The sequence below is a fragment of the Merops nubicus genome, unplaced genomic scaffold, assembly GCF_000691845.1.
Source record: "Merops nubicus isolate BGI_N331 unplaced genomic scaffold, ASM69184v1 scaffold17461, whole genome shotgun sequence".
NCBI lineage: Eukaryota > Metazoa > Chordata > Aves > Coraciiformes > Meropidae > Merops > Merops nubicus.
The window spans coordinates 25,077-52,791 of NW_008586426.1; the positions used below are offsets into that span (position 1 = coordinate 25,077).

Genomic DNA, 27,715 nt, shown 5'->3' on the forward strand with positions numbered 1-27,715 from the left:
CAGCAGCAGCTGGTGGGAGCTGGGTGTCTGTCTTCTGCTTCAGTGAGGTATTGGCAAGTAATTCCTTTGAGAGCTTAGGACCTCAGCTATAAAAGCTGTGGCCAAACAGGCTTTATGTGCACACATATTAAGTACTGGGGAGTGAAGAAAGGAAACTGGAGAGAACACACTGGGGGGAAAAAAGAAATCTCCCTTAAATAGTTTTGGTATGTTAGAGATGCTTTCTGACCCTGCAGCCAGGCAGGGCTGGCGTGCTGCTAAGCAGTATAATTACCTTGCTGTCACTAGCATGCATTCGTTTGAAAGCACAACTTCATCAGAAAGAGATTTGGTATGGTATAAAAAAGAGGCTAATTGGCTTATGGCTGTAGGTTGAGAGGTCAGTGTTAGATTAAAGGGTTAAGAGCATCAGCCAGCTGTTAGACTGAACTGATGTGCCCTGGTGGTGTGTTCAGTTCAGCCAACGGGAGAAGTGTCTCAGGAGCAGGGAACAATATAGGAAGGTCTATAATCCAAAACCTTACAGGAACAAGTAGAATGCACAGAGCCTTTAAAAGCTACTTCCAGAGTTGAATATAGTAGTTTCCAGAGTGTGTTACTGACTCCAAACAGCATCAGTTATACGATTGTATATCACAGAATAAAAATGGGAACAGCCTCACTTAAAACAAGAGATCCTCGTGTTCCCTTTGCTCCAAGACAAAGGGAGCCCTGTCAGGAGCACTGATGTCAGCCTCTCCAGCAGAAACAGGCAAAGGCAAGGCAGAGGACAGGTCATGGGGCTTGCTTGCTTCCTGTGTGAGCACAGAAGGAGAGGATGGGTTCACTGCTTTTTAAATGAACAACATTCTGAGTGGGAGACAACTCTTCTCTGCAGCTCTGTGGCATCAGGCAATGGGAAACTGGTGCCCTGTGGTAGTTTCTGCGTGCCCAGGGACATGCAGATGTCAGGGGCTACATTTGCCCTCCACATCTTAAGTGTTAAGCCTTGTATGTATTCACACACATGCACAGATCCACTCTTACGTTCTTATCCAGCCAGCAGTAAAACTATCCAGTCATTCAGTAACCATCCCAGATCATTTAAAACCCTGTAATCCACCAGTACCTGTCTGAGAGCTTCCACACTATGGCTCTTGGATTCTAAAGGCCTGTGCAAATCAGCTGCCTGCACAAAGATAGTCAGGCTCTTTGCAATTGATAGTTTGGCTGTATTATACTTTTAGGCAAGATTAGTTCACCAGTTCTCTGCCAAGAAGAGAACTACATAAACAGAGGATTGTTTAGAAACAGAAAAAGTTCTTCTTGATGGAGGAGTCATGTAAATGGGAAGAAACAGGAAACTAATCTTCCCTCTTTGCTCTGAAAGAATGCGTATCTCTGAGGAATGTTGTAATTATGGATTTAGGAAATCAGTCCAATTTGCCAGGGTGTGAATTTCAGAGTTCATTCAGTCAACCCTCTCAAGCATTTCTCCTTCAGAACAAAAAACACCAGGAGTTTAAATGTACCAAAAGAGATTAAAGGAGAAGAAAATCTACTGCCAAGCTTTGCTTTTGGTAAAGATCCTGCAAAGATCCTTACTATTGCTTTGGCTGTGAGCCAGATGAGGTTTGTGTGTGGGGAAATAGGAATAAGTGGTAACCCATGTTTCTGCTGTGGGCATCTATTTTTCATAGACTAACAATGGGAAGAGTTAATGCTCCTGAGCAGGTGTTTCCATCATCAAGAGTTTTACTTATTCACTTTGAAGACTTCTGTAAATAGTAAAATGTCCCCCGGTGGGAATGCCACATTAGCATGTTCTTAGAGAGAAAAGAACCTAAACCCAAGTTCCTAACTGTTCTGAAGCATACCTGGGCTGGAACAGGTCCAGCAGCAGAGCTGGGGAGGGCACTAGGGGTGAGTACCAGGCACAGTGGGGCTGGGGAGGATGAATGAAATAGCTCCAGGGGAGCATCACTGGGGAGTTCCAGCAGGGCCTGGAGAAGGGCTTTCAAAGGCAGGTTGTGAGCTCCCACAAACCTGCTTAGGAGTGAAGCAGCAGCAGAGAAGAGACCTAAGAAGTCTGATGTCAGTGAAGCTCAGGGCTGGGTTGAAAAGAAAGGAAAGAAATTAGCTTGTTGCTTCTGTTCTTTGGTGATGAACACAGGAGTTTGTAAGTGAATTCCACTTCAGAGCTTCCAGGCCTTTTAGTTAATGTAGAGGTACAGGTGAGAACCTGGAGCTCTTTGGCCAGTCTTTCATGCAGCTATTTCCATAAGAAAAGTGCAGGTCTGAGGGGAATTGCCATACATCAGGAACAAGTGCATGGAGAGTAACAAGGCATCTTGGTATAGGAGGGCCCCTTAGAAAGAGTTAAAATAATCCAGGACCAGGACTAAGTAACAGGAGATTCCTGCTTTATTGCTCAGCCACACTTGGAATTTGACCTGAGCAGGGAGAATGAAGAAGGGAGAGAATGAAGAAGGGAGAGAATGAAGAAGGGAGAGAATGAAGAAGAGGTTTCTGAGGCTCTTCTCCCATCTGCAGATCCTGCCTCCTGAGAAGTCTGTTATCAGCCATGTGGAGGTGACACAGGCTGGACCCAAGCAGTAAAACTTCTCGCCCTGCTGGGGAGCAAACATGCTGGAATTCCACATCTTTTGGAAAGGAAGATGGAGCTTAGGAATTCCCATTATGTGTGTGACTGGGTATGGGAACATTTAATGAGTGATTGGTCCGGTTAATTGGCATACTGGTTTAGCTCGTTAGGGTTAGTGTTAGGCTTTCCAGAACAAAAGGGAAGGTGTTGTGGTGGCTTCAGTTCATGTACACCCTGATGAGCTGATGGGGTGTGATCCTGCAGGTTCATTAGCAGCAGCAGTGGAGACACTGGACGGCAGCCTCACCCCTGTGGGCTCCTGCTCTCACACAGCGGCGGCGCTCGCAGCCCCGTGGGGAAGTGGTGCCTCAGGTCCCTGTCCTGTCCCCACCGTGGGGAAGCGGGGCCTCAGGTCCCTGTCCTGTCCCCACCGTGGGGAAGCGGGGCCTCAGGTCCCTGTCCTGTCCCCACCGTGGGGAAGTGAGGCCTCAGGTCCCTGTCCTGTCCCCACCGTGGGGAAGTGGGGCCTCAGGTCCCTGTCCTGTCCCCACTGTGGGGAAGTGGGGCCTCAGGTCCCTGTCCTGTCCCCACCCTGTGCCAGGCTCTGGCAGCACGTGGCTCTCGTTGCAGTCCCTTGCTCTGCTTTTGTAGCTGGAGTGGAGTTCTGCAGCCAGGGCTCGTGCCACGAGTGGATGTCGTACGCTTCTGCTAAGTCAGATTTTGGAATGACCACGTTTGATAGTGATCCTTCAGGCAGCCTCGTGGCTTAGCAGAAAGTCTTCTCGTCCTCGTGTGCTTCCATGCTTCGAAATACAAACTCAAAAAGAGTTATGTAGTGATGACTTTGGTAGAGAGCTTATGAAAGTGCTTGGCAGTTGTACAAACCTTCATAGGCTTGAGAGAGCAGAGAAGTTATGTTGGGTCATATGAGGAGCAGGCTGAATGAACCTCAGCAGCAGCACAGGTCACCTAATGTGCAGCAGATGATGGGAGCCCTCGTGTTCTTGAACGGCAGAGCACAGTTTGCCATTTGCCACAGTGACACTTTTTTTGTGTGTGTGTGTGACATAATGACAAAAGGCAGGGAGATAAATGCTGCTTAAAAATACACTGGGAAGATAAGGGTTGCCAGTTTGTCTTCAATGCACTGTGTTATTGGACTGAGACAAAGCATCTACTGTGATAAGTAACATACTACTCTGTGCTCTGAAAGAGTTTGGCCAATTTCCCCATCGTCATTCATCTTCAGTCTTGCCAAGTGCTGGAATGCTCCCAGAAACTATCTCCAGCCTGCCATCGTGGGACCAGGAGGTGTGAGAAATCTGGAAGCATATCAGAACTGTGTGGCTTATGTATTCAGAACGAGCCCTTGGTCCTTTGCTGATCCCTGGGATGAATAATATTCAGCAAGTCTGGGGCCAGGGCTAGGTTAGAATTCAGAAGACATCTCTGCAGGGATTATGAGAATGGCATTTCAGGGAGAGGCAGGGACCCGCAGGACAGACTTCACACAGAAGTGAAGGAGAAAGAAATTATATCTTAAAAAGCAAGTAAGATAAAGTTACCTTAGTCTGTTTGTTAAGGAATTGTATTTTGTTTTTTTTTTTTTATGGATGGCATGTAGTTACTTCTTTCTCCAGACAAAGGTTATTTCCATGGGGTTAGCCTGAGTCTGTAGCCCAGTTAAGACATACATCTGTGACACTCCCTGAACAAGGAGTGGAGGGGAGAACAAGTACTGCAGGTGAATGCACCCTGATTTCGTCTGTCATCATACTTGGAGTTGTTGTGGGATGTAGTTGGGGAAAACGAGTTAATTGTGGGTTAAAATAAAATGAAAAGTTCTGCTCTTCCTCTTGGGAAATTCCCCAAAGTGTCAGGCTACACCTACCCTGCTAAACAGGACCGTGAACTGATCTGTGACCCCAGAGCCAAGTGGCACTGTCTGACTCGTCCCATCACAGCCTCAGGCTGCCTTCCCTGCTGGAGACGTGTCTGAAATCCGCAGTGACAGGAGCAGAGGTTTGGGATCCCTCCCCTGATGCCTCAGGCACAGCAGTGGTGGCTGATCAGTGGAAGCTGATTTCCAGGACACGCTGAGGTGGGTGGTGGGTGATGTGCAGTGTCAGCACTGAGCTTTACCAACTCAGACATATCGTGGTGCCCTCCATCCTAAATCCTCCTGGGTCCTGAAGCATCTGGGGGATTGTTTGTGTGACAATTCACCTGAGCAGTTAGGAGCAATATTGGTGTAGAGTACTACACGTTCCCCATAAAACCTCAATTTCTGCCTGGGCTTGTGCTTTCTTCATCTGAGAAACATTGATATCCACCTTCTGGTCAGCTCCTGAAGCTAAAGCTGTTAATGGTCATGTCAGATCCACTGCAGCAGATGTCATGTGCAGAACCTTCCATCTCTGAGGTGGGAAGCATCATGTGCCCTGTGACGTGGAGCCCTTGCCAGCAGACAGCTCATCTGTTAGGTGGCTCTGTGCGCTGGATGAAGGTTGTGTGAAGGATGTCCAACGCTGTGCTTAAAAAAACTCTCAAGCTCTTGCTTAATATTTTCTGAAAATTCTCTTCAGCTCTGACTTGGAAAGCAGAGTTCTTTATCTCTGCTCTGTACCTTCTCCCATCTGTGGCAGCAGGAGCGGATTCTGGAGGCATGATGACTTCATCTGGCAGAGATGAATGACTTCCCTCAGGGGCTGCCTGACAGGAATTTGGAAGGAATCCCAATGCAGGAAATGTATTTGGATCTCTGTGTAGTACTGCTGAGCATGATCAGGACTGTCCTGTATTCTGGGTAGGTGAGATCTTGGGTGTTCTTCGCCCGGGAGGTGCTTGGAACTTGAAAGCAGCAGTCACTGCAAGAAGCCGCCTGTCTGTGTGGAGCCGAGTCTTGGTGCTGGGAATGCACAACGGTGCTCGTCACAGAACCAGGGGCCAATTCCAGTTTGAAAGAGACTGTGGAGGTCTCTTCTCTTCCCTCCTGCTCAAAGCAGGGCCAGCTCAGTTAGAAAAGGTGTTGCAGGGCCCTGCTTGATTCCACAGCCCCTCCCCATCCATTGCATTCTTCACTGCTTTCACTGTTGCTTCTTTTTTTTCCTTTAGGCATGGCTGGAATTTCTGAAAGGGTCTGACTCCATTTTCTCTATGATCCCCCCACAAGCAATCCCCACGTCCCCCAGCTTAGCTTCCCCTAGGCTGAGCCAGCCCTGCTCCCTCAGCCTCTCCTGCATCAAGTGCTCCAACCCACGAACCATCTCAATGGCTCTTTACTGAGTTCTCTCCTATTTGTCAGCATCTCTTTGGCACTGGGCTGGCCAAAACTAGGCACTGTGTCCAGGTGTGGTTGCAAGTGGAGAGCAGAGGGGAGCAATCACCTCCCTCAACCTGCTGGCTGAGATGCAGCAGCCCGGGGAATTTGGGCAGATGAGCTATATGTTTTTTTCCTTCTGGCTGCCATTTGGTAGCAGTGTCTGGACTTCTGAAGGAGAAAGTGCATTGGCAAGATTGTGTGATCTGCAGAGAAATGGAGCCAGATGTGTCTCATCACAGAATACTGGCCTAGCATAGGACAAGAGGCTCCTTGTGAGGAGCCCCAGGACAGCAGCACGTTGGCTTTAAGTGTTGCCTTTGCCTTGATCCGTTCAGTCGATATCATCATAAGTTAGACTCCTCTCAATTGCCTTTGGAAGAGCTGATTGCTTGGGGAGTCCGGGAGCCGAGTCTCCTGATTCACAAAGCTGAAGCTAGGTGGTGTGAACATGCCCCAGGGAGCCGCAGTGCCAAAGCTTTGTTGAAAGAGAGAAGAAAGACCACTTCCCTGCCATTGATGTGGTAATGGCCTCCAGAACACTGAAGTGTGGCTCTGTCAATGACGCACTGATTGCTATCTGAAAGTCAGTCTTCTGGGACATGAATGGAGGCTATTTTGTTCTTCTCCAGTTCATAAATTAGTGCATCTGAGTAGCCAGTGCCTGTGAGGGAGAGAGCAGCTCGAGTGGTGAGAACACCCGGCTTTCTCATGCTTCTGCCTTTGTGCACTGGCCATGGGTGAGTGGCCTGCTTCTTTCACAGGAAACCCTGCGCAGAAGTGTGGGTGTAGTTGGCATCTTTTGTCCAGCTGCCATCTATGGAAGCTATCTAGAAGTCAGGATCCTCCTCTCCTGGAACGGCGACCCTGGTCTGAGCTGGCGCTGAGGGTCCCAGCTCCAGTCTCACCCACCAAAGACTTCCCCTCAGTGACACACTGATGGGGACGTGCTGCTGCAGCATCTCCTCACGTACTGCAAATGATGCCAACTGCCAAACAGAGCTCCCCAGCACAAATAAGTGCCAACAAAGCTAACCCAGTGGGTTGTTCCAGGGGGTCTGTAAGCCAAGGTGCCTGCTCAGCACCGCCGTGAGGCCAGAGGTGCTCCTGGTGTCCTCCACTGCTCACAGGGGTTTTGCCCTTTCAAAGTCTGGGTTTCTTTTTTCCCCCCTTTTAAAGTTCCTGGCTCTAAAATACTTTACTTGACATTTTCTCTACGCTAACAGGATTTTTTTTTTTGTTGATTCTGGAAGCACTTGAGAACAAGGGAAATTGGCCAAGACATTCAAAAGTTAAATTAAAATCTGACTCTGCAAATAGCCAATGTCACTGATGTGAATAACTGCACTGTCCAGGAAAGGATATTGAGGGAGAGCAGAGAATTGTGTCAGACAGAAATGCAACTTAACACATACAGATAAAAGTAATCTGGGGTTGGCTAGAGTGACTTCCAAAGAAGATATTGGATATTTGGATCCAAAATTATTGATAACAATGGAGGAATTGCCGATGCTGTGGGTTAAGATCAGGACATTCCTAAGCTTGCTCTGCACTGGTTGTGAGCTTTGTAAAGCATTCTGCTGGGTGAGAACAGGATTTACGGGTAGGTAATCTGCAGCAGTCATTTTGGAGAGCTTTAATCATGGGTTATTGTTGGTGTCGGGAGTTTTTGTGTGCGCCTATGGATTAAAGAATGTGTGATATGTCTAGAATTCAGAGAGGGATGTAAACAAGCCTGATGGTATATTTAATCTTTTCCTGCTCAGAAGTGTTGCTGATGTTGATCAGAACAACTGTGCCAGTTTCCTCTTGAAAAGTGCTCGCTTACTGAAAACAGAATACATGAGATGTCATCCCTACTGAAACATTTGTCTCTGCATCTGTGCCCACATCTTCTGGGGCCAAAGTTTCCACATTCTTGCTGCTCGCAGAGCTGTTGCGGTGGAAGCCTTTCCCCTTCAGAGCAGTGCTGGGGTTTTTTTTCAGTGAAAAAACTAACAAAGCTATTTTCCACTTCAGAATGCAAGATGTAATATCTCTGGAGAGATTAACCTTCTTCCCAGAGTTGTTTTTGTGGTTGAAAGAATAAATCTGTTATCATTAAAATAATGAAAAAAAATAAATCTGCACCTCATTATTTCCAGAAATAAAGCTGACATAATGAGATTTATTAAGAATTGACTCTGGGTGAATGTGAACAGAGTTCCAACCCCAAAGACTTCATGTTCTGGAAAAAAACAGAAAGACAATAGGATGAACACAGGAGACACTAGAAGAGGGAATTGCTCTGTGATGTTAGTAAGAAAATATGTTATTTTGGGGAAGGAGTCTGAGAAGTGTCTTGGCAAACGCAGCAGGAGGAGTTACTCAAACCTCCTTCATGTGTTAGGTGCTTGGCTGAGCTCAGCTGCATGAAGCAGAGATGTGAGAGGTGCATGAAGTATCAGCACTGGCTGGGAGGAAAGATTTGGGAGGAACTGTAGAGAGCGAGAAGTGTTAATGTGATAGCTTATCCCTCCCTGCTCCCCTTCCTCCCTTGGTTCTCACTCCTCGTTCTCTCCTCTATCTGAGCCCCTGGTTAGGTGCTGCACCTCCGTCCCTTTGACACTGTCTCTTTGCTGTGCCACCAACCTCTTTGGAGCAGCAGTAAAAATATCCCTCCACATACCCATGAGAGGAAACGTGGTTTGGCATTTGGCAGAGTTACAGGGGTGCCGACAAAGTGCTGAGGCAGCAGTTTTTGTGAGCACGCTGGCTCCTCGTGTACACTACCTGGGATGCCAAATTTCTCTGTGGCTTTTCTTCCAAGGCTCTACCCCCTTCTGCACCTCCACGGGGTGGGTCATTCTTTTTTTTCTTTTTTGCTTTCTTTTTTCCTTCCCTTTTACCTTGGGGCCATCAGCAGGTTTGTTTCCTGATCTCTGTGCAGGGTGTCTGCTTTGAAGACAACTTCTCACCTTTTAGTTACTGAAAGAATGTGAGGAATGAGGCCCCGTGGCCCCAGCCTGCCACCCAGCCAGGCTGTGTTTGTACATGCCATAGAGAAGGAGCAAGGTGCCTGGGAGAGGACTCTGAGCCTGCAAGCTCTGCTGGTGGGCAGCGAAGGGGAGATGCCACTGGCACGTGTGGAGGGTGGGGATGAACTTTAAGTGCACATCTGAGCATTCCACTACATGGAAAAAGGCTTCTTGGTAGTGCCAGCAGCAATACAGCCATAGAGCTACAGATCCTGACCCACCACGCAGAGTTTCAGCTTGTTTTAGCAATTAAATTTTCTTGACAATATTAACTTCTGAGGTGGATCCATGAGTACATCAGTCTGGCAAGGGGAGTGAGCTGCTGATCTGGCTGCAGTGGCTCTGGGATGTTTGCAAGCAGGGGCGGCTTGGCTGGGCAGGAGGAGAGGGTTCTTCCCACCCCCGTGTAGCTGTCAGGACTGTCGGGGTCACTGTGTCTGGGTTCCCTCTTACAGCTGCACCTGACTGTCAGTGTCACTGTGTCTGGGTTCCCTCTTACAGCTGCACCTGACTGGCAGTGTCACTGTGTCTGGGTTCCCTCTTACAGCTGCACCTGACTGGCAGTGTCACTGTGTCTGGGGTCCCTCTTGCAGCTGCACCTGCCAATGGGGTGGGACATGGAGGCTGCTTTGGGCACTAGGGGACTGCCCTGCCCCCTGCCCACGGCTGCTCCCTCCTGCAGGGTGGGCAGTGGGCACCCACAGCTGGGTGTTCGGGCAGCTGTGGGGGGGTGTGTGTGCCCCAGGCTCTGCAGGGTGCCAGGGAAACAGGCTGGGAGGGGAATGTCCTGCCCTGCTCTCCCTGTGTCCTGCAGCAGCACTAGAGATACTTCTGTTTGTCCGTCTGGCTGGAGCAATAACCCAGCTGTCACCTCCACAGAGGCCTGGAATAGACACAAAGGGAGGAATTTCTTACACCCAGCCCTAGTTCTCCACATCTGGAACAGCTGCTCCAGGTTCCTCTTCCAATCAGTGGACATGAAGTAGGACTTTTAAAGCACATTTCACACAACCTGTTTCTGATGCAGGGTGGCACCACTCACACCCTGGGCACCATCCACGGTGCTGGCTGGTTGCACAGGGTGCCTGTCCACAGGGTGTGCTGGAGCAGGGCACTGCTGCCCCAGGTTTCCCAGTGGTGGGTGCAGATGGGCTGTAGGCTGATGGAGGAGCCTTTCCATCACTGTGAACACCAACGCCTGTCACTCAGGAAAGCTTTGCTGATGCATCCTGCCTGTGACCTGTGTGTGACTGGCAATCCTAATTACCCATGAAAATACTCCCAGAGCTGGAGGAGACCCCATGTTGCTGTCTTACTTGGAGAGAGACTAAGCCATCCCATTGCCTCTCCCAGGAGATCAACTCACAACACCTCTTCAGGGCTATGGACAGGCACAACATGGGACTAAAACAATCCAGGCTTTTACCCCTCCTGTAATTACCTGCCTGACAAGCCTAAAGTCAGACACTGGTTCTGATTTTGCTTAATACAATCAATATCTGAGCAAATAATATGGTAGTCATCAGTCAGGCTATACGGTGGTGGTCTACTCTCATTTCTCTGTGCTGCACCTGCAAAATGATATTCCCTGAACAAACAGTAGTGCTGCCAAGGGGACCCGAGGACCCTGATGAGCTCTCAGTGAAAGTATGTGCTCTTCATCTCTTGGCAGAGGAGTGCAGCACTCACTGAACTTGAACAAAAACACTCCTGCAGCAGGGAGTGATTCTTGCTCCTTTCCACACTTGCCCAGGACCCCCTGGAAGATGTTGTATCCTGAGAGGGCACAGAAACATCCATGATGGAAATTGCACTGACAGCCTTCCCTCCCCCTTGTTCCCCTTCCAGAGCACAGTTGGAGAGAACCGATGGCTTCAGGGGCACCTGCTCCAGTTGCTGCTCAGTCACTGTGACCTGAGCACGGCAGCGAGGTGTGCACAGCGCTGCAACGTGCCCAAGGAGATGCTGCCTTCTGCAGTGGCTGATGAGCTTCAAAAGCTCCACATCCAAGACAGGTAAATGCTCTGCTTTGTGCCTTTTCAATGCAGATTACTTATCACACAAAGCCTACATATATGCTTCAAATCTTCTGCCATAATGTTTCCTTGGGGAGATAATTTTGCAAGAACTTCCTCCATTTACTCAGATCACATCTTGGCCATGAACACGCTGTGTTTGCTTTTCATGAGCCTGAAAGTGTCTGTGAAAGGTACATTTTAAACTCACTCCTGAAAACTTAGAAGCTCTATGAGATTCTTTCATGCTGCAGAGGGATCTTCAGACTCCCTCTGCCAGATCAACAGTGCAAATGAAATCATGTGGGTAGTAGCTGAGTATGTGTCTGTCTTACTGAGTTGATTATACATCTGTCAAAGTTTTCTATATACTCTGCATCCCCCAGTGTGCTGTCATCTGGTTTATTGCCTTTTAGGAGATTACAGCCAAGAAAATATTCTTAAAGTTTCTTAAATTTTTCTAATTGTATTTATTTCCTTCCTCCTTTGACAGCTCTTAAGTCATTTTTCATCCCAGTCTGTAATTTTTGCCTCATCAGAGCTTTCAGAAGTAATGGGAATTTCTGACATTTGGGGTCAGATCCCGGAAGAGTTGCTGAATTTGGGATAAAATTGGTCTCTCTGGCATAAATTTAGCAAGTGAACTTAAGCAGCCTTTAGCCCCCTAATTGGTCTCTGTCTCCTTCCTCTAATGCAATCCCCACAGGACAGGGCCGTGGTTCCTCTCCTGCTCTGGGACCCCCATGTGGTGTGCAGCAGATTAGGCTGCAGTAGCCACAGTTCCTCCCTCGATGGGAGCTTCATCCTGTTGCATGACCTGAAGTAAGAGTACAAAGGCAGAGGTACAAAACCAGAACAGAAACCCACTTATATTAAGGGAGGTTCTTACAGCTCCTTGATTTGAAGTGCCCAGAATTGTGCAAACAGCCCCAGTCAAGGCTGTCTGTGAACCTGCTAGTTTAGGAGGAGCAGAGGGAAAGGATGGAGGGAAGAGTGTGGCCACATTCTATGCTGTGTGTAGAAGTCACAGAGAGGCTCCAAATTTAGGAAGGCACATATAGCCACCTGAACTGTTAGGAGCTGTCTGATCCCACCCCAGCAAGCTGGTTGTGGAGGAGAACCAGGGCTTTGGAGTTCTGCTTCTGGGGACTGTGTGCTGTGTCTCTTGAAGAAAATGGCCCCTTCATGCAAGACTGTCCCAGGCAGTTGTTCAACTTTGCTGTGCAGAGGAAGAAAGGTTGTATTTGAAAAAATGGCTCCATGCAAACTCTTTGCTGAGCCCCAGTGATTCACTTTATACTCATATATGGTGGTGTATCTGCCATGCTCCAGTGACCCTGTCCACAAGATGTTTGAGCAAGTTATTCAGAGATGACCATGTTTGGCACCCTTTTTTAAACCTTTTTTTTCCCCTGCAGAAAGGCCTGCATGTATGCAGGGTACTGCAAGTCTTGAGGAACTGCAGAGCTTGCAGAAGATACTGTGTGAGGGTCCTGTTAGGATCTCACCCAGGACTGCACAGGAGACCTGGAACTGTGGGCTGGATGGAGGTGTGGCTGGTAGCCCCATCAACACACAGCCTGGCGTCCCCTCTGCCTGCCTGTGTGTGAGAGCAGAGCTCCTGCAAAGCTGCAGGCTGCCACATCCTTGGGTTAGAGTCACCCAGTCAGCTTGCTGGCCTGCTGCAGTCAAGCAGCATTTTCCCCACTCGTTCATGTGCAGGAATTCATGTAGCTGGATTGTGTGCACAGAAGAGGCCTTCCCCCTGGACAGCCAGTGTGAATGCAGGAGAGCTCTGGGCTGTGTGGTCGGAGTGCCCCACAGCTCAAAGCCTTGCTGCCCTTTGAGCAGCAATCGTGTTTCCAGGTAGAGCCAAGGCTTTTGTCAAAACAGAAGAGAGGAAGCAGTGATAATGTGGGGATTCCTTAGGACTCTTCCATTGTTGTACACATCAGTCACCTTATTCCAGGGTGCTGTGCTCGACTGGACCTGGCACCACTTGCCTGATGTCTCTCTTACTTTCACTAAGGAAATGTGGTGGGATTTTTATCCGCACAGAGACTGGAGTTCCTAATTCAGAAGCCAGGTGAGATTAGGGGAAAGTTTGTTGGAAAATCTTGACCACTCCTGAGAGGCAACTTTGTGCAAGCTGATGGCCCTGGCAGCCTGTCACACGGGGGAGTGACCTGGGCAGAGCTGAGCTTCTCGGCGTGTGCGATGGAAATGTGGCTCTGATCTGCAGGGGACTGTGGGCCCAGGAGGAGCTGCTGGTTCCATCATAAGTTGCCTGTTTGGGGAGGAGTAAAGCCAGCAGGAAGCTGGTGGTCTCTGCTCCCTGGGTAGTGAAGTGGATGCTTTCAGCACCAAGCTCTGGCTGTGAGGAGCAGAGGCAGGGCAGGCTGCACGCCCGTGTTCATCTGCTGCCTCCCCTGCTCTGGGCCTTGCTCCTGTGCCTGCAGAGCGTGCAGCTGTGGGCAGGGGGCTTGGGGGCTTCCATTTACCTCATGTTCTTAGTGCAGGACTTTCCTATGGTTCTTATGTCAGGATTCTGAAATCCAGCTAACAAGATCTCTCACTGGCTGCCTGGTTAACGCTGATGCCTCAGTAAGGTTAAGGAGATCATTTTAAGAAGATCTAGCCTAGGACTGAGTGAAGTTCCCTGCTCAGTAACCTGCTCGAGATTTAGCATCAGGTTTGCTATCTTAAACATTGCAGGAAGTTTCCATCTCTGGGAAGAGATGTCTATGCAAATCCTGCAGCTTTCATAACCAAAAATCATATTTTTGGAGGGTAGATTGGACTAATTTGAATGAAGTAGAAGGCAAATGAGAACATGATGTGTTATCTGAAAGGAGGCTGGAGCCAGGTGGGGGTCAGTCTCTTCTCCCAAGGAGCAAGTGACAGGATAAGAATGGACTAACGACAAAAAACAGCCTTAAGCTGCACCAGGGGATGTTTAGGTTGGAGCTGAGGAACAATTTCTTCCCTTGGAGGGTTGCCCAGGGCTGTGCCAGGCTGCCCAGGGCAGTGGTGGAGTCCCCACCCTTGGAAGGGTTTCCAAGACGTGGAGATGTTGTGCTCAGTGTGGGTTAGTGGTGACCTGGCAGTGCTGGGTTGATGGTTGGACTTAATTATCTTAAAGGCCTCTTCTAACCTGACCAATCTGTGATTATATATTTTTGAATGCTGATGATTTTGGGAGGGTCTCACGGATGGCCTTGAACAAGTCATGTACTGAGCTTCCTGGATCAGATCTTTCTCCTGGTTCATGTTCAAACCCCGTGTGACCTCAGGAACTATGACACAGATGTGGTCACCCTCGAAACACTCTCTGCAAAGCCAGGCTGCTCCAGATGGTCCGTGGCTTTCCTGGAGCACAGGAAGCTCTTGTCTGTCTAGGACATGCTTCTGCTTAGCTCTGATGTGTTGCTGGAGCTGCCGTCCTCCTCCCTGCTGAGGCTGCACCAGCCACCAGCTGGGAGCCAGAAGGTTTTTGCATGAGGTGTAATCCCTCAGAGCACAAAGCAGTGGTTGGCAGGAGTGTGACTGAGCCACAGACTGTGCACTGAGATAAACCCCTCACCCCACCTCTGCGCTGGGCACGGGCAGTGTGGAGCCACTCACGGGGAGCTGTGGCAGATGAGTGGAGTCCTTTGTGCCCCAGGTTACTCATCCAGTCGTGATACCTGCTGCAGTAGCTGCCATAAAATCAGTGGAGCCGTGGAACCTAATAAAGCAGTCTGTCTGTCTGCCTTATTTATTGAGCTAACAAAGCAGCAGGTTCCCAGAGAGCGTGTTCACACTGCAGGGAACAAGGTGGTACCAGCATATAAATGACATCATCTCTGCCACTGGTCACACCACATGTGGCTCCTGAACTCTGCAGGTGAGAATATTCCTGGAGACCTGAGGCTGCACACCTTCATTAAATATTTTACACAAATATTGACTTCCCCAAGCACACAGACCCGTGGAAAAGAGTGTTTGTACAGTGAAAGCTGCTGTGCTACAAAATTAGTCACACAGTCCCCTAAACATAAGATTAGTAAATAGTTTCTCAAATAATAAACCATTTCAAGTCTCTATGGGAAAGAGAATATCCAGAAATTTGTGATATGTCCAAAATAGCCGGGTATTTTTTATTAGTTTCTTTCCTCTGGTTGCATCATCTGGCTGAGACCCCGCAGCAGCACACTGACCTTCCAGCTACAGGGGCACTTCAAGAGACTCTGCTGCATTTTGAAAAGAAAATGTGCTGCGTAAGATCCTGTTGTAGGGAATCAGGAAATTGCTGCAGGAATCTTCCAGCATTCCCAGGGTGTTAATAGGCAGATACTGAATTTCTCTGTGTGGTGCCATCTGAAGCCCCAGTGGAGGCAGCAGCACAAGCTCAGTCTCTGGGTTCACCTGTCTGTCTTCCCCTGACTATGGAAGGTTTGAAAAACTTTATTTCTGAACTTTTCTCATTTCTTCCCTGCGCAGCATAGGACAAATGATTGTGTGAAAACTTTGTGAACATTTTACAGGGGAGGGGATGGAGGAGAAGCAGGTGGGTAGCACCAGGGAGGTCTGTGAAGCCTTCCCAAGCCATTGCATGATGAAAGGATGAGGCAGGTTCACCCATTCCTAGCTGGTGGTGATCTTAGTGTGGAACAACTTGAGAGTCTCTGAGCCAGTTCATGCTGTGGGGAAGTGTGAAGCTCCTGTTTGGACAGGGTGCTGGTCAGAGCTGGCTTCTGGGTTATGTCTTACACCATGGGAGCTAGCAGGCTTCCATGCTCACCTCAAGGGCAAAAAGCAGTAAATCTAACATGTATTATCTCTGAATGTGGAAACAGCTGCCCAACTTTGTCATCCAAATTACATCAGTTCTGGGAAAGAGGTCTTTGAGGCATGTCCTCTCTGGCATTGAGGGCTTGGGATTGACTCAAGGGAGGGTTTGGGTTTGGGTGTTCTCTGCAGTGGACAGAGTGCATGTGCAGGGTGAGGTCTCAGATGCAGTGCCATTCCTGTGACAGGAGCAAAAAGAGAGGGTGAGTCAAGACAAAAGGGACTGAGATTACAGGGAAGGTGAGGAGGGAGTAAGAGTAAGAGTTGAGTGGTGTGGGAAAATAGAGGGTCAGGGTGAAATAAGGGGCTTAAGACTTCTTCATGTTCCACCAATCCAGGATTTTCTCTCACTGCATGGCTGAAAGCTGTTGCATCTGATTCTTTGCAGGGTAGAAGAGGCCACAAAAGCAGATAATTATGAAAAGAGTAAGAAGGACTATTACCAGCTTCCTATTCCACGGGCAAACATCCACTTCCTGCAGACGTGGGCAGAGACACTGCAGTGCTGGGAAAAGGTGCTGCGGGTGAGTGGTACCCTGGGGTTTACTTTGCAGGGTCAAGGAGCAGGAACTCTGCAGCAGGCTGTTACACAGGGTTGTACGTGGGCCACTGCCATCAAATGTCTCCCTCTCCAAGCCCAGAGCTGCTTCCTTTAGGCTTGTCTGATTTGGGGAGTGTGTTGGGAATTGCTGTGGAGGGAAGGTCCACCCAGGGGTAACTCAAGTGTGCTGTGAAAGGTACTTGTCTTTGTAGCAGTTTGCACACTAGCAAAGAGGTGCAGTTCATAGAATCACATGGTTTGGGTTGGAAGGGACCTTAAAGATCATCTAGTTCCAACCCCTATGCCATGGGTAGGGAACCTCCCACCAGACCAGGTTGTTCAGAGCCCTGTCCAACCTGGCCTTGAACTCCTCCAGTAATGGAGCATCCACAGCTTCCCTGGGCAACCTGTTCCAGTGTCTCACACCCTCATAGTAAAGTATTCCTTCCTAATACCTACTCTGAATCTGGCATCACCCCTTGTACTATCACTGCACTCCCTGAGGAAGAGTCCCTCCCCAGCTTGCCTGCAGGCTCTCCTCAGAGACTGAAAGGCTGCAATAAGGGCTCCAGAGCCTTCTCCGCTCAGCTGCCCCAGCCCAACTCTCTCCTGCTGGGCTCCCAGCAGAGGGGTTCCCCCCTCGGGGCATTGCTGGGGCTCCTCTGGCCCCGCTCCAGCAGGTCCCTGGCTCTGCTGTGCTGAGGACTCCAGAGCTGCCCCAGCACTGCAGGGGGGTCTCCCAGAGCTGGCAGAGGGGCAGGATCCCCTCCCTGCCCTGTGCCCACGCTGCTGGGGGGGCAGCCCAGGCTGGGGGGGGCTCCTGGCTAGTTCCTCACCCCCAGCACCCCCAGGGCCTTCTCCCCAGGGCTGCTCTCAACCCACTCATCACCCACCCTGGGCTTGGAAAGTTTTTGGAAAGGAAATGTTTGTGTTCTGGACAGGGACTGTCCGGACTGCTTTCAAGCATGGTGAGTGTCTAGTGAAGGAGGCTTTTGTCTGTGTTGCAGCCTGGGCAGGTAGTTGGCATCGACATGGAGTGGAGACCTTCCTTCGGCATGGTGGGGAAGCCCCGGGTGTCCCTCCTTCAAATAGCTCTGAAGGATGAGGTGTTCCTCTTCGACTTGCCACGGCTCCTTGAGCAAGCTGAGGCAGAGGGTGACAAGGAGAAGCTTCCCCATTTCATCCAGATGCTCTATTCAGATGCAACCATCACCAAGCTAGGTAACATGTGTCTCTTCTCCCTCCCTTGGGTCTCCACACAGCTTGTTTTGTGTAGTTCCTAGATCTTCTTGGGGTTGTCCTTCTCTAAATCCACTTATCACAGACCAGCTTTTGTAGCCCTGAGTGTTCACTTAGTGCCATGCCAGGATCAGGGTGACCAGGGTAACTGGTAATGTTAAAAATATCTCCCAGTTCCAGGCCAGACCCAAAATTTTGGGTTAATCTCCCACCTTGGATTGTCTTAGTTCCATACCAAGCGCCAGCCTGCACGGAGCCTTCAGGGCTCTAGGGAATTCTGCCACCCAGGGCTTCCTGGATGTGCTGGCTCTGTCCCAAAGCTGCTGTGCTGGGCACCAGAGCTCTCCAGCTTACTGTACCTGGTTTGAGAATCTGTCTGGAGGCTTTTGGCAGGAGCTGTTAAACCCAGAGTTCAAGGGCAAATTCATAATTGCCTTTCACTGACTTAGGAGTTTTTAAATAAGTTGATCTTAAACTCAGTATTTTTCATCCTCCATTTCTCTCCCAATCTTGACCTGCAGGAGTATCTCTTGGGAACAGGAGAGATGGGAGTCTGCCTTGTTCTCTGAGCAGTTCATACATGTATTCTCAGCATCCTGACTCTGAACTAGAAAAATCTGTGGTATATTTATTAGCAGCAATTTGTGTTTTCTTACCTGTGTGATTTGGGCTTTTTTTCCTCCAGGTTATGGGATGTCTGGAGATTTTAGCGGCCTTGCAGCCACATGCTCTGCTTTGAAAGACACAGATAAACAAGCACAAGGGGTGGTGGACCTGCTCACAGTAGACAAACAAGTAAGAGTGAACTCATGAAGATACATAAAAATTGTGTCTCCTGCATGTGCTCATAGATACCTGCCATGAATTCACAGTGTTACCTTTGTGTTTCCTGTATGGGCAGGTAGATGGCTAAATGACCCTTTCCTCTTGTGGTTTTGAGGGTGATGTGATTCTGTAAAGACAGACAGAAGCATCTAGTTTGAAAACTAAAAAGTTAGAGCTTGATGTGATGATGACTTTTTTCATAACCTTTGTAAAAGCTGTGAAAAAGCAAATGAAATAGAAACATAACTCTGTTCAGCTGGGACAAAGTTTCTGAGCACAAGTCATTCTTGACCTCAGTAAGAGTAAAGTCCTGTAGAAATTCTGATATTCCAAGATCATGCAGTATTGAAGCAGATATTATGGAGTTAATGATTTGTAGGGAACTCGTAATGTTCATAGGAGGTGCTGCTGGTGGATTTAGCACAGGAATTTCTGTTCAGCTGAAGGAAAGCTGTGTCTGGGTTTACACACAGTAGTTCTTAGCAGTCTGAGAAACATTAAGAACAACCATTTTAATGGGTAAAATTTATAGAGTGTGTTTAAGGCTGTGGGTTGGGGTGAATGGAGATCTTTGGGACCGATAGCTTAACCTGGGAAGTGCTGCAGGGCCTGAAGTGCCTGCCAACAGCTATTGCCTCAGTTTAATCTGAGAAATGGCATCTGCAGAAAGGCTGTTGCCCACCGTGTTACCTTTTCTCACTGGAACCAGGAGGGGAAAGGTTCTGTACTACTGCTGCTGTTCTTCTGTTGAGCTGGATTCCAACAACCTCCAGCATGGCTGAGCACCCTGCACACCTCTGAGCAGCCACAGCCCCGCTGCTCTGATGCAATGCTGTAAAACAATGCACTTTTTTTTCCTTCCTTGGCTATGAAACAGATTTCTTTCCAGCAAGTGTGTTTGTTAAACAAATAACCAGACGCCAAATATATCTCAAGCTATCCCAGCCCTTGTCTGAGACAGCGGGATTCAGTGTGCCAGGCAGGAGATAAAAATGATAGGGTTGCTGCCTGGCCCCACCCACTGGAACAGGAGGTGTTGTAGAATTTGGTTTATAACCATATGTTTTATATCTTTTTCTTTCCATCAGCTGCAGAAGAGCTATGTTGACTGGAAGAAGGGTGGCCAGAACGTCGATCTGCTGTCCCCAGAGCAGAGCTGTGGGGATAGGAGGTTCAGGCAGCCGGAGAAAGGACTCAGCCTCTTGGTGCAACATGTGCTGGGGAAACCTCTAGATAAAACTGAGCAGCTCTCTAACTGGGAGAAACGGCCTCTCCGGGAGGAACAGATCCTCTATGCAGGTCTGTTCACTGGCTCTGTGGCAAGGTGCTACAGATTGTCCAGTACAGGCTATGTTTGTCTGTCATCTGTCTCCAGTGAAATCGTTAAGTAGCAAAGGAAGAAAAGAGCTTTGCAGATTAGTTCCTGTTCAGAGAAGCCAGCACGTGTTACATTTGTCCTTTGGTGGACATGGCTTTGATAGTTTAAGTTTAAACTGTCCAGTGATTCATTATTTCCCTTATGAAAGAATTCCAGTGCTTTGCAGATTTTGTCTGATGAAACATCACCTCGGTGGAAACTCCTCTCAGTAAATGAAAGGAAGAAAGTCAACTTCCTTCTGCCTCATTTCCCAGCCTTTCTGGGAAACAAGTGCTGCGTTCATTTGTCATAGTGAAGTGCTTGTTAGAGCAGGGATAAAACTGGGTAGACATGGTGTCAGAAACTGCAGCACAGAGTCAGTACTGTGGGGAGACCAGTGGAGTTTATTGTCGATTACCCCAGAGCCAGAAGTCTGGGTCTAAATCTTTTCCTGGGGCATCAAAGGACAGTCTGCTGAAGCAAACCAGCCCTTTGTTAAATTCAGCTATCCTTGAAGCTGACACAGTTCCCACAAAAGTTAATCACTAGGACTTGTAGAACTGGCTGGGAGACTTTGGCAGTTCCCGTTGCAAGGAGCAGAAGCCGCATGGCATGTGGGCAGGTGACTGCAAATAACTCAGTTATTACTCTTCAAGGTATTGCATCTGATGGGGAAGTTCCCTTCCCATAGCTGAGGAGCAGTCATGCGCCGAGGGCAGGCCGCTGCTCCGTGGCAGTGGAGAGTAAAAGGGGTTGGCTGAAGCTATCTGACATGGTGGTTTGGACAGGAGCACTACACATTGCATGACGTTAGACTTGGAGATAGCAGAGGGCCTGTTGCTTTTTGAACTCCTCTGCTTTGACTCTTTGTGGCCACGTGTTAGGTTTTGTTGCTCAATGAATCAAGAAAAGAGTGCAGGGTATGAAATCAGTAGGTTGGAGCTTTGCTGATTGTCTGCATTCAGTGGCATTTACAAAGATGGGGGCTCTTCCCTGCAGCAAGAAGAGCCTGATGTTTCACTCTGTTTTACTTTCCAATGAAGCCAGCTGCAGCTCATATTCCCTTATTTTCAGCTTCAGATGCATACTGCTTGCTGGAGATCTACGATAAACTCTGTAAGGATCCAGCAAGCTTTGGTCTGAGTTCAGACCTGACTGAGAGTCTGGTGGGAAAACCAAGCATGAAACCCAGGGCAAAGAAGCAGCTGAATAAACAAGAAGTACCGTCACCTTCTGCACAGGTTTGTAAACATCTTCAAAGAGCTGCATGTTGCTCAAGACCCTTGCAAATCATGTGTTGCCTCGTCTCTCAGTCACTCCGTTGGCTGTGCGTGGCGTGCCTGTTTGTAGGCTGTTCTCAGGACTATTGCAGCACAGATCTTCCTCACCCCTCCCCTTTCCTGGTCAGATGGGCTTTCTCCTTCAATTGCCTTGGTTCAGCTTTCCCTGCAACTTTAGGTTCATTTGTCTTTGCAAACAGTTGTTGCAGAGCTGTGGGGCAGGATCCAGCTAACCTTGCTGGTAGAAATGCTCCTTCCACACTTCCTCGGTGGCCTGGCTTTGAATTCTGTGGCCTAGGTGTTGTGTCAGTGAGGTTTCAAAACTCTGACTGCTTACTTTTGCTTTTAACTGTGCTTCTACCCTTTGGTTTCACATTGGGAATGCCTTCTTCTCTCAAAAACTCTTTCTGCTGATGGCTTCTCTCTGTCCTGCCCACCACCACATACCATATCTGGCCTCCCCCTGCACTGTATGTTGTGGCAGAACCTTACAACTCCACCAGCCATAACTTGAGTGACTCTACACAAATATCTTGGGATGTGAATGGTCCCCCTCTCTCAGTAATAACATTTTACTTTATAAATACAGCCATCCAGTTGTTCATGCACCTATGAAAATGTTAGCAGAAAAAGTTTTGTTTATTAGCTGAGAAGACTCACTATGGCTGTGTCCTGAGTAGCCCCAAATGTGTGTTTAGCTTGTGAAGTCAATGCTGCCTTCCATGGGTGGACAGAAATGCTGCTGACTAGAGCCACCTTTTCGGGATCTTTCTTATCAAGTGTGTGTAAATGTACAGTATCCCATTAGTCTTAGGCAGTAAAACTCAAAGCTGCTCTAAGCACTCTGTTCATGGGAATATTGTACATTACAACAGGCCTGACTGGCTGCTGCAGAGATGGGAAAGTGAGTACTTCAGGCTTGAATTACCTTGTGAACTCACGGGTCATCTTTGTGTTCTGTACAGTCAGATTCATTAACCAAGAGGTAGTTGGTAAAACCTGAACTGGGACTGAGGAGAGCAGAGTTCTCCTGAGCCTGTGTGCTGCGTGACTCCGAGCTCCCCTGTGTCCCTGGGTCCACTCTCTGAAGTGGGGCTAATGACACTCTTCTCCTTTATAAGCTTTTTGCTCTCTGCTGGCATGAAACGTGAGAAAAAAGCTACATATGACATTGCTGGCCATTGAATAAACACTAGCTAAGAGCCAGCTGCTGCTCCTTTACATCTGTTTGAACAGAAGCAGCAGCACAGGGTTAGTGTCCTCCAGCTACCTCAGCATCCCAGGGTCAGCTTGATCTACTGTCTCAGCACTCTGATGTCTCAGGGCACAGCTGCATCCACCAAGGTCCTTGCAAGGACCCTCTAAGGTGACAGTCCAGCCTACCCAGTGCTGCAGAGCTTTGAGTGCCTGTGCCAGCTTCTGGGAGGTGCAGCACCACACAGACTGAGCTCTTGGATCTGAGCTAGTTCTCCTGGTCAGCCCAGGTGTATCTGCACAGTGTCCCACAGCATTTCCAGGCCTGAGCTAATCTGCAAGGCAGAGGGAGCCCTCTGGTTCAGAGGACAGCATAGCCTGGCTTAGGAGGTGGCTGTGTCTTTCAGTCATCCTAGCTCATTCAAGTTCCTGAAGGCAAAAGCTGAACGTTGAAGGTTCCTTAATAACTTCCCTTCTCTGTGAATTTAGCTATTGTACTTCTTGGAGCCTCCCAGCGACAAAGCCTCCAACTACAGGAACTCCCCCAGCAGCAGACATTTGAAATAAAATAAACAGAATTCAGGCACTGCCTATTTTTAAACTTCCAAAGATAACAAAGCTGACGTGGTTGCTTTGTCTACCTGTTTCTCCCTCTGTCTGTCAGATCCCCTTCTCAAATCAGAACTTTGGCACATCTACATTAATTGCAGTCCCCCAATTCAGTAGGGGAGTACCAGTCTCAAGGATGTGTTCCTGAGATTGCATGAGGATGAGTATCTGTGTGGAGCATAGAAGGCCAGGCTGGCGTTTCTCCAGGAGAGGCTGCAAATCCCCACTGCGGGTGCCCAGCTGGCCAGTCAGCAAATGCCTGATTCTGAATTAGCCCCTCACATGCTGTGTCCTGCCCAGGTGATAGGTGGGCAATATAGAAAGGACACAGAGGAGGAACTAGAGGTGTTGCAGGGTGTGGGGGAAGTTGTGATACAGGGGAAAGGGGATGGTTGGGTTTGCCGTGGCAGGTGAATGCAGGGGGGCAAAGTACAAACGTCCTGGAAATCACCCTTCTGTTCTGCTGCTTATGATGCTCTTGCTTTTCTCTAGCAGTGTGAAGGATGCCAGGCACAGCCCCCGTGTGCCCCCAGCCCCATCTCCCCACGGGAGCTCAGCGTGGTCTGTGATAACATGCTGCAGGGCCTGGGGCGCTACCTGCGCTGCCTCGGCGTGGACGTCCGCATGCTGGACAGTGAGGATGACCACAGGAAAGCTGCTGAGGTTAGTCACACCTGTGTGTTTACAGCTTCCCTGTGTGCTCCTCGGGGAAGGAAGGCTGCTGCTTGCCCTGTAAGTGCACTGGTTAGTTCCTGATGCTGGCCAGGCAGCAGGTTGGCGGGGGCTGCCCAGCGCGTGGGTCCTCCCGTGCCCGTGCTGAGACCCGCCTCTGGATCAGCTGGAGAAGCTGTGCTGCATGGCAGACCCCACAGCAGTGTGTGGGCTTGGGCCCATTGCCAGGAGGGAGGAGGTGAGCAGAGTGTCACCAACAGCTGGGATGTTTGGGATCATTAGAAGAACACGAGCAGGGTGTGAAGGTGTCACCTGCAGTCTCAAGTGTCTTTGATGGGGAGGTGGGGATGTGCTTGCCACAAGACAAAAATCAGAGAAAGGAACCCAAAATTCACTTAGGTTTCTATTGGACTCCAGTTTGGGCTTAGAGGGAAGGTCTCTGTGGGCCTTGTGGCTGGGTCAGTTCAGCAGAACCATAACCAAAAGCTGTCTGTTCAACATGAAGGGGAAAATTGCCATAATAAATGGCCATACAATGTCCTGGCTGGCTACCACCTTGTGAGATGACTCAAAGGTGATCAGCTGCCACTTGCAGTGAAATATTTGGGAAAGAATGAGTCTCCAGCATCCATGGGGACAGGGAACATTGATCTGGATTCCCATAACAACTTTGACCCCCTGCCTCTCAGAGGAGGGACACATGCTTCTTCATTTCAGACATAGTTCAACTCTGCCAGAAATGGAGATATCAGCCCACACAGTGTGTTGCTATCAAATGTGCACTGATCACCCGGCCTGGTGCACAGGATGTTTCCTCTTCAGATGTCTGCTTGGCCTGAGTCCTGGGCAGGCTCTAACTTCTGCACAAATAATTAATATCTCCTCTCTGCCAAACTTGCGCAAGTCATTTAAACAAACCAGTTCCAGTGCCTGCCCCCAGAGCCCCAGCCCCGCTGCTCATCCTGCTACCTTATCGTGCCGTGGGCAGGATGTTTGACATTGCTGTCGCCATGGGGACAGGACAAACATCCTTTCACTATCAAAAGCCCTTGGAGTGTTACTGTATTGCAGAGCCTTTGATCTGCGCTGGGATAATCAAAGATAACGATAGACTCCTCCCACCCTGCTTTATATCTGGCTAGTCCTGATTTAATAAAAGATGGATGTTGACCACGCTGTGCCCAAAAGCATTCCAAAGGCCAGGAGAAAGGTTTGGATGCTGGTCACTGAATACAAGATAGACTAGGTGTTGTGTCAACACAGCCTCAAACTAGAGTCACTGGGAACACGTAGGGGAGGTAACAGAGTTAGTGTTTGTTCTTCATTAGAATCATTTCACTAAAGTGATTTATCTGTCATATTACATATCTCCTTGTACAAGCCTCCTGAATGACCTGGTGTTGGCTCCTTGTTGTTCTCATTCCTGTTGCTTGTTAAAGTGACTTCAAGTATTGGTAGGCACATGAGTCTTGTCCTTCACTTTCTATTATGTGAGCTCAAATCCAAAAGCCTGAGTGTTCTGTAGGTTGTGCCTGGCCAGCTGTGCTTTTTATTTTCTTAGACTAACATGTGTGGCAGTAATTGGTTTGAGAAACCCCATTCCCAGGCTAAATGTGAAGTCTGTGTCCTGTGTACAGCTTCATATCGTGCTTCTGTTATTTACTAAATGTTTTATCTTGGACAACAGTTGTCATGGCAAGTTTATCATGCCAGATCTGCAATCTCAGATCTACTGGGCTGTGAGAGAAGGACTTCTGCCACCACGAACCAGTGTATCCCCCAGTTTGTCCATATTTAGTTGCTGTGAGATGATAACAGTTTGCAATCTGTATATTTATTGGTTCTGTTTAATTAGGACTTGACTGAAGAAGGGACTAGTTAAAAGGTACCTATCAAAAGCACAGACACAGAAAATCTTTAAAAATGGAAGAACGGTAGAAATTCATACTGAAAAATTCTCTGGTTAAACCTGTCCTCACACTGAAGGCTCCCAGTCCACCCTTACAAAAACATTTCAAAGGAACATTTCAGCCTCTGCTCACAAGCAGCAGCCTCTCTGGGAAGAGCAGCTTGGTGCCAAGTACAGGTGCTGTGTCATTTTCGAAGTCTTCTCGTCTGGTGGGCTGGCTGTAACAGTTTTACTGTGGTACATTTGTATCCTAGCTGCTCTAGGACAATGCATGCAGGGGTTTGGCAAAGCAGGTGTGCAGCTGGGGATGAGATTTGTACCAGATGTGCTGGAGCAGCTGCTTTACCTGACTTTAGAAGCCTGTGTGCTGAGTGGATTCCCCACATGCTTCCTGAAGCATCTCCTTGCCTGGCAGCACTGCTGCAGTCCTGCACCTTGGGTAGGAGGCCCTTCTGGAGGGCTTTGGGTCAAGCCCAAGCTTGGCTCCTTGCCATGTGGCAAAATAGGGAAGCCTCTCTTGAGAACAGCTGTATGGATCCAGCTGTTCCTCACCAGGGGGTTCTGACTCCATCCCAAGGTAAAGAATCATAGAGTGGCTTGGCTTGGAAGGGACCTTTTAAAGTCATCGAGTCCAGCCCCTGCAGGGACAGGGACATCCCCAGCTAGAGCAGGGTGCTCAGAGCCCCGGCCAACCTCCCCTGGGATGGTTCCAGGGATGGGGCAGCGACCACCTCTCTGGGCACCCTGGGACAGGGGCTTATCACCCTCAGCATAAAAAATGTCTTTCTTGTGTCCAACCCAAATCCACCCTTTTCCAGTGTAAAACCATTGTCCCTTGTCCTATCACTACAGGCCCTCGTGAAATGTCTCTCTCCTTTCTTGCAGGCCTCCTTCAGATCCTGGAAGGCTGCAATAAGGTCTCCCCAGAGCCTTCTCTTCTCCAGGCTGAACAATCCCAACTCTCTCAGCCTATCCTCACAGCAGAGGGGTTCCAGCCTTCAGATCAATTTTGTGGCATAACACAATTTAATAACACAGAAATCTATTTCTATAATCTAGTATCAAATTCTCAACATTTTTTCTCCTCCTAAAGCACTGCTTTAAAGACTGAAGCTCAGCCTTTTTTACATCATCTCCTTTCCTCTGTGCATGAATTTTGAGTTATTTTTGATTATTCTTGAATTATTTTGAAAGTTTTGGCACAACTGGAAAATGCCTCAAATTAATCTTTGTGTTTTTCACCTAAGTCACAGCAAAGGTGAATCAGCTCAGACTGAAGGGCTATTTGGCAGATGGAATGACTCCCTCTGGTAAAAAATGTGGAGATTTGATCTCCTGCATGCTTCTGTGTGTGCAGGTGCTGTTATGGGGTCATCCACCCTCTACATTTGCAATTACCCCTGTAAGCAGCATGTTCTTTCCAGTTAATACATCTTTCTTTTTTAAATCTTGTCCCCTGCCTGTTGTGTTTCTAGCTAGGTCTTCCAGTTTGTCTTCTGCAAACTTCTCTTTGCAATGAGTCTTAAACCTGTCTTTTGGGCCTTCTAAAGGAGTACCTGGAAAGAGGGAGGAAAGTTTCAGTGGGTGTTTCTCTTTGCCATTTGCAAAATTGGGTAGGGCAGTGGGGTGCTTCTCATACTAGCTGTAAAGGATCACCCACCAGGCTGAAGTGTCTGTAGGAGATCTTGCAACGTTGTACTTCAGGAGCAGAGCAGAAGCTTGTAGGAAAATTTTCATAGTCCCTTAGGTCACTAATTTCTGAGAAGAGACTCAGTGGAATCTGAAAGCCCCTTCAGCTGAATTGTGTGTGCTCTTGGTCTTCAAAATCATCCTCATCCCTAAGAATAATTTGCACGCTAAGGCAAACTGGTATCTTTTAAAGTGTGTTAATAACCAGCAGGCTGGTAGAACTGGCTTCCTGCAGCTCCCATGGTGGAGAAGGTTCCCTTGCAAGGTTAGAGCTACTCCCCCAAAACTCCAGGTGAACCAGTGAGTTGGAGAGGAGGCCCAGGCTTGGATGGAGCTCAGGAGCTAGTTAGAGCAATGTGCACCTGGATCTAAATTGCCTTGGACTGGTTTGGAGCCATGGGACACAAAAGGGACTTCTAATACTGCAGTGAGCAGAGCCTCCTTTAATGGCAGAATCTAATCTCTGATCTTGTCTCAGGTTTGAATGTCTTTTTCCATGTTTTTGATGTAAACTACATCCTTCAGGTTTGCTTGTCTTCCTACCTCCCTGCCAGACTGCAGAGGAGATTTGCAGAGGACAGATGAACTGGTCTGCCTTTAAATCAAGACTTCCCTTTTGATGCTTTCTCAGCAGG

The 27,715-nt window shown here is 48.6% G+C and overlaps 1 protein-coding gene across 1 annotated transcript in view; it reads left to right on the forward strand.

The window, feature by feature from the left end:
- EXD3 (exonuclease 3'-5' domain containing 3) overlaps positions 1-27,715 on the forward strand; it is a gene marked incomplete at both ends in the record, with an annotated part of 51,254 nt that overhangs the window by 18,577 nt on the left and 4,962 nt on the right. The window contains 7 exons of the mRNA XM_008948652.1: positions 10,769-10,935; positions 16,154-16,289; positions 17,314-17,527; positions 18,231-18,340; positions 19,459-19,669; positions 20,802-20,968; positions 23,303-23,473. Coding sequence (XP_008946900.1) covers positions 10,769-10,935; positions 16,154-16,289; positions 17,314-17,527; positions 18,231-18,340; positions 19,459-19,669; positions 20,802-20,968; positions 23,303-23,473 — 1,176 coding nt within the window. The remainder of the gene's footprint in view (positions 1-10,768; positions 10,936-16,153; positions 16,290-17,313; positions 17,528-18,230; positions 18,341-19,458; positions 19,670-20,801; positions 20,969-23,302; positions 23,474-27,715) is intronic.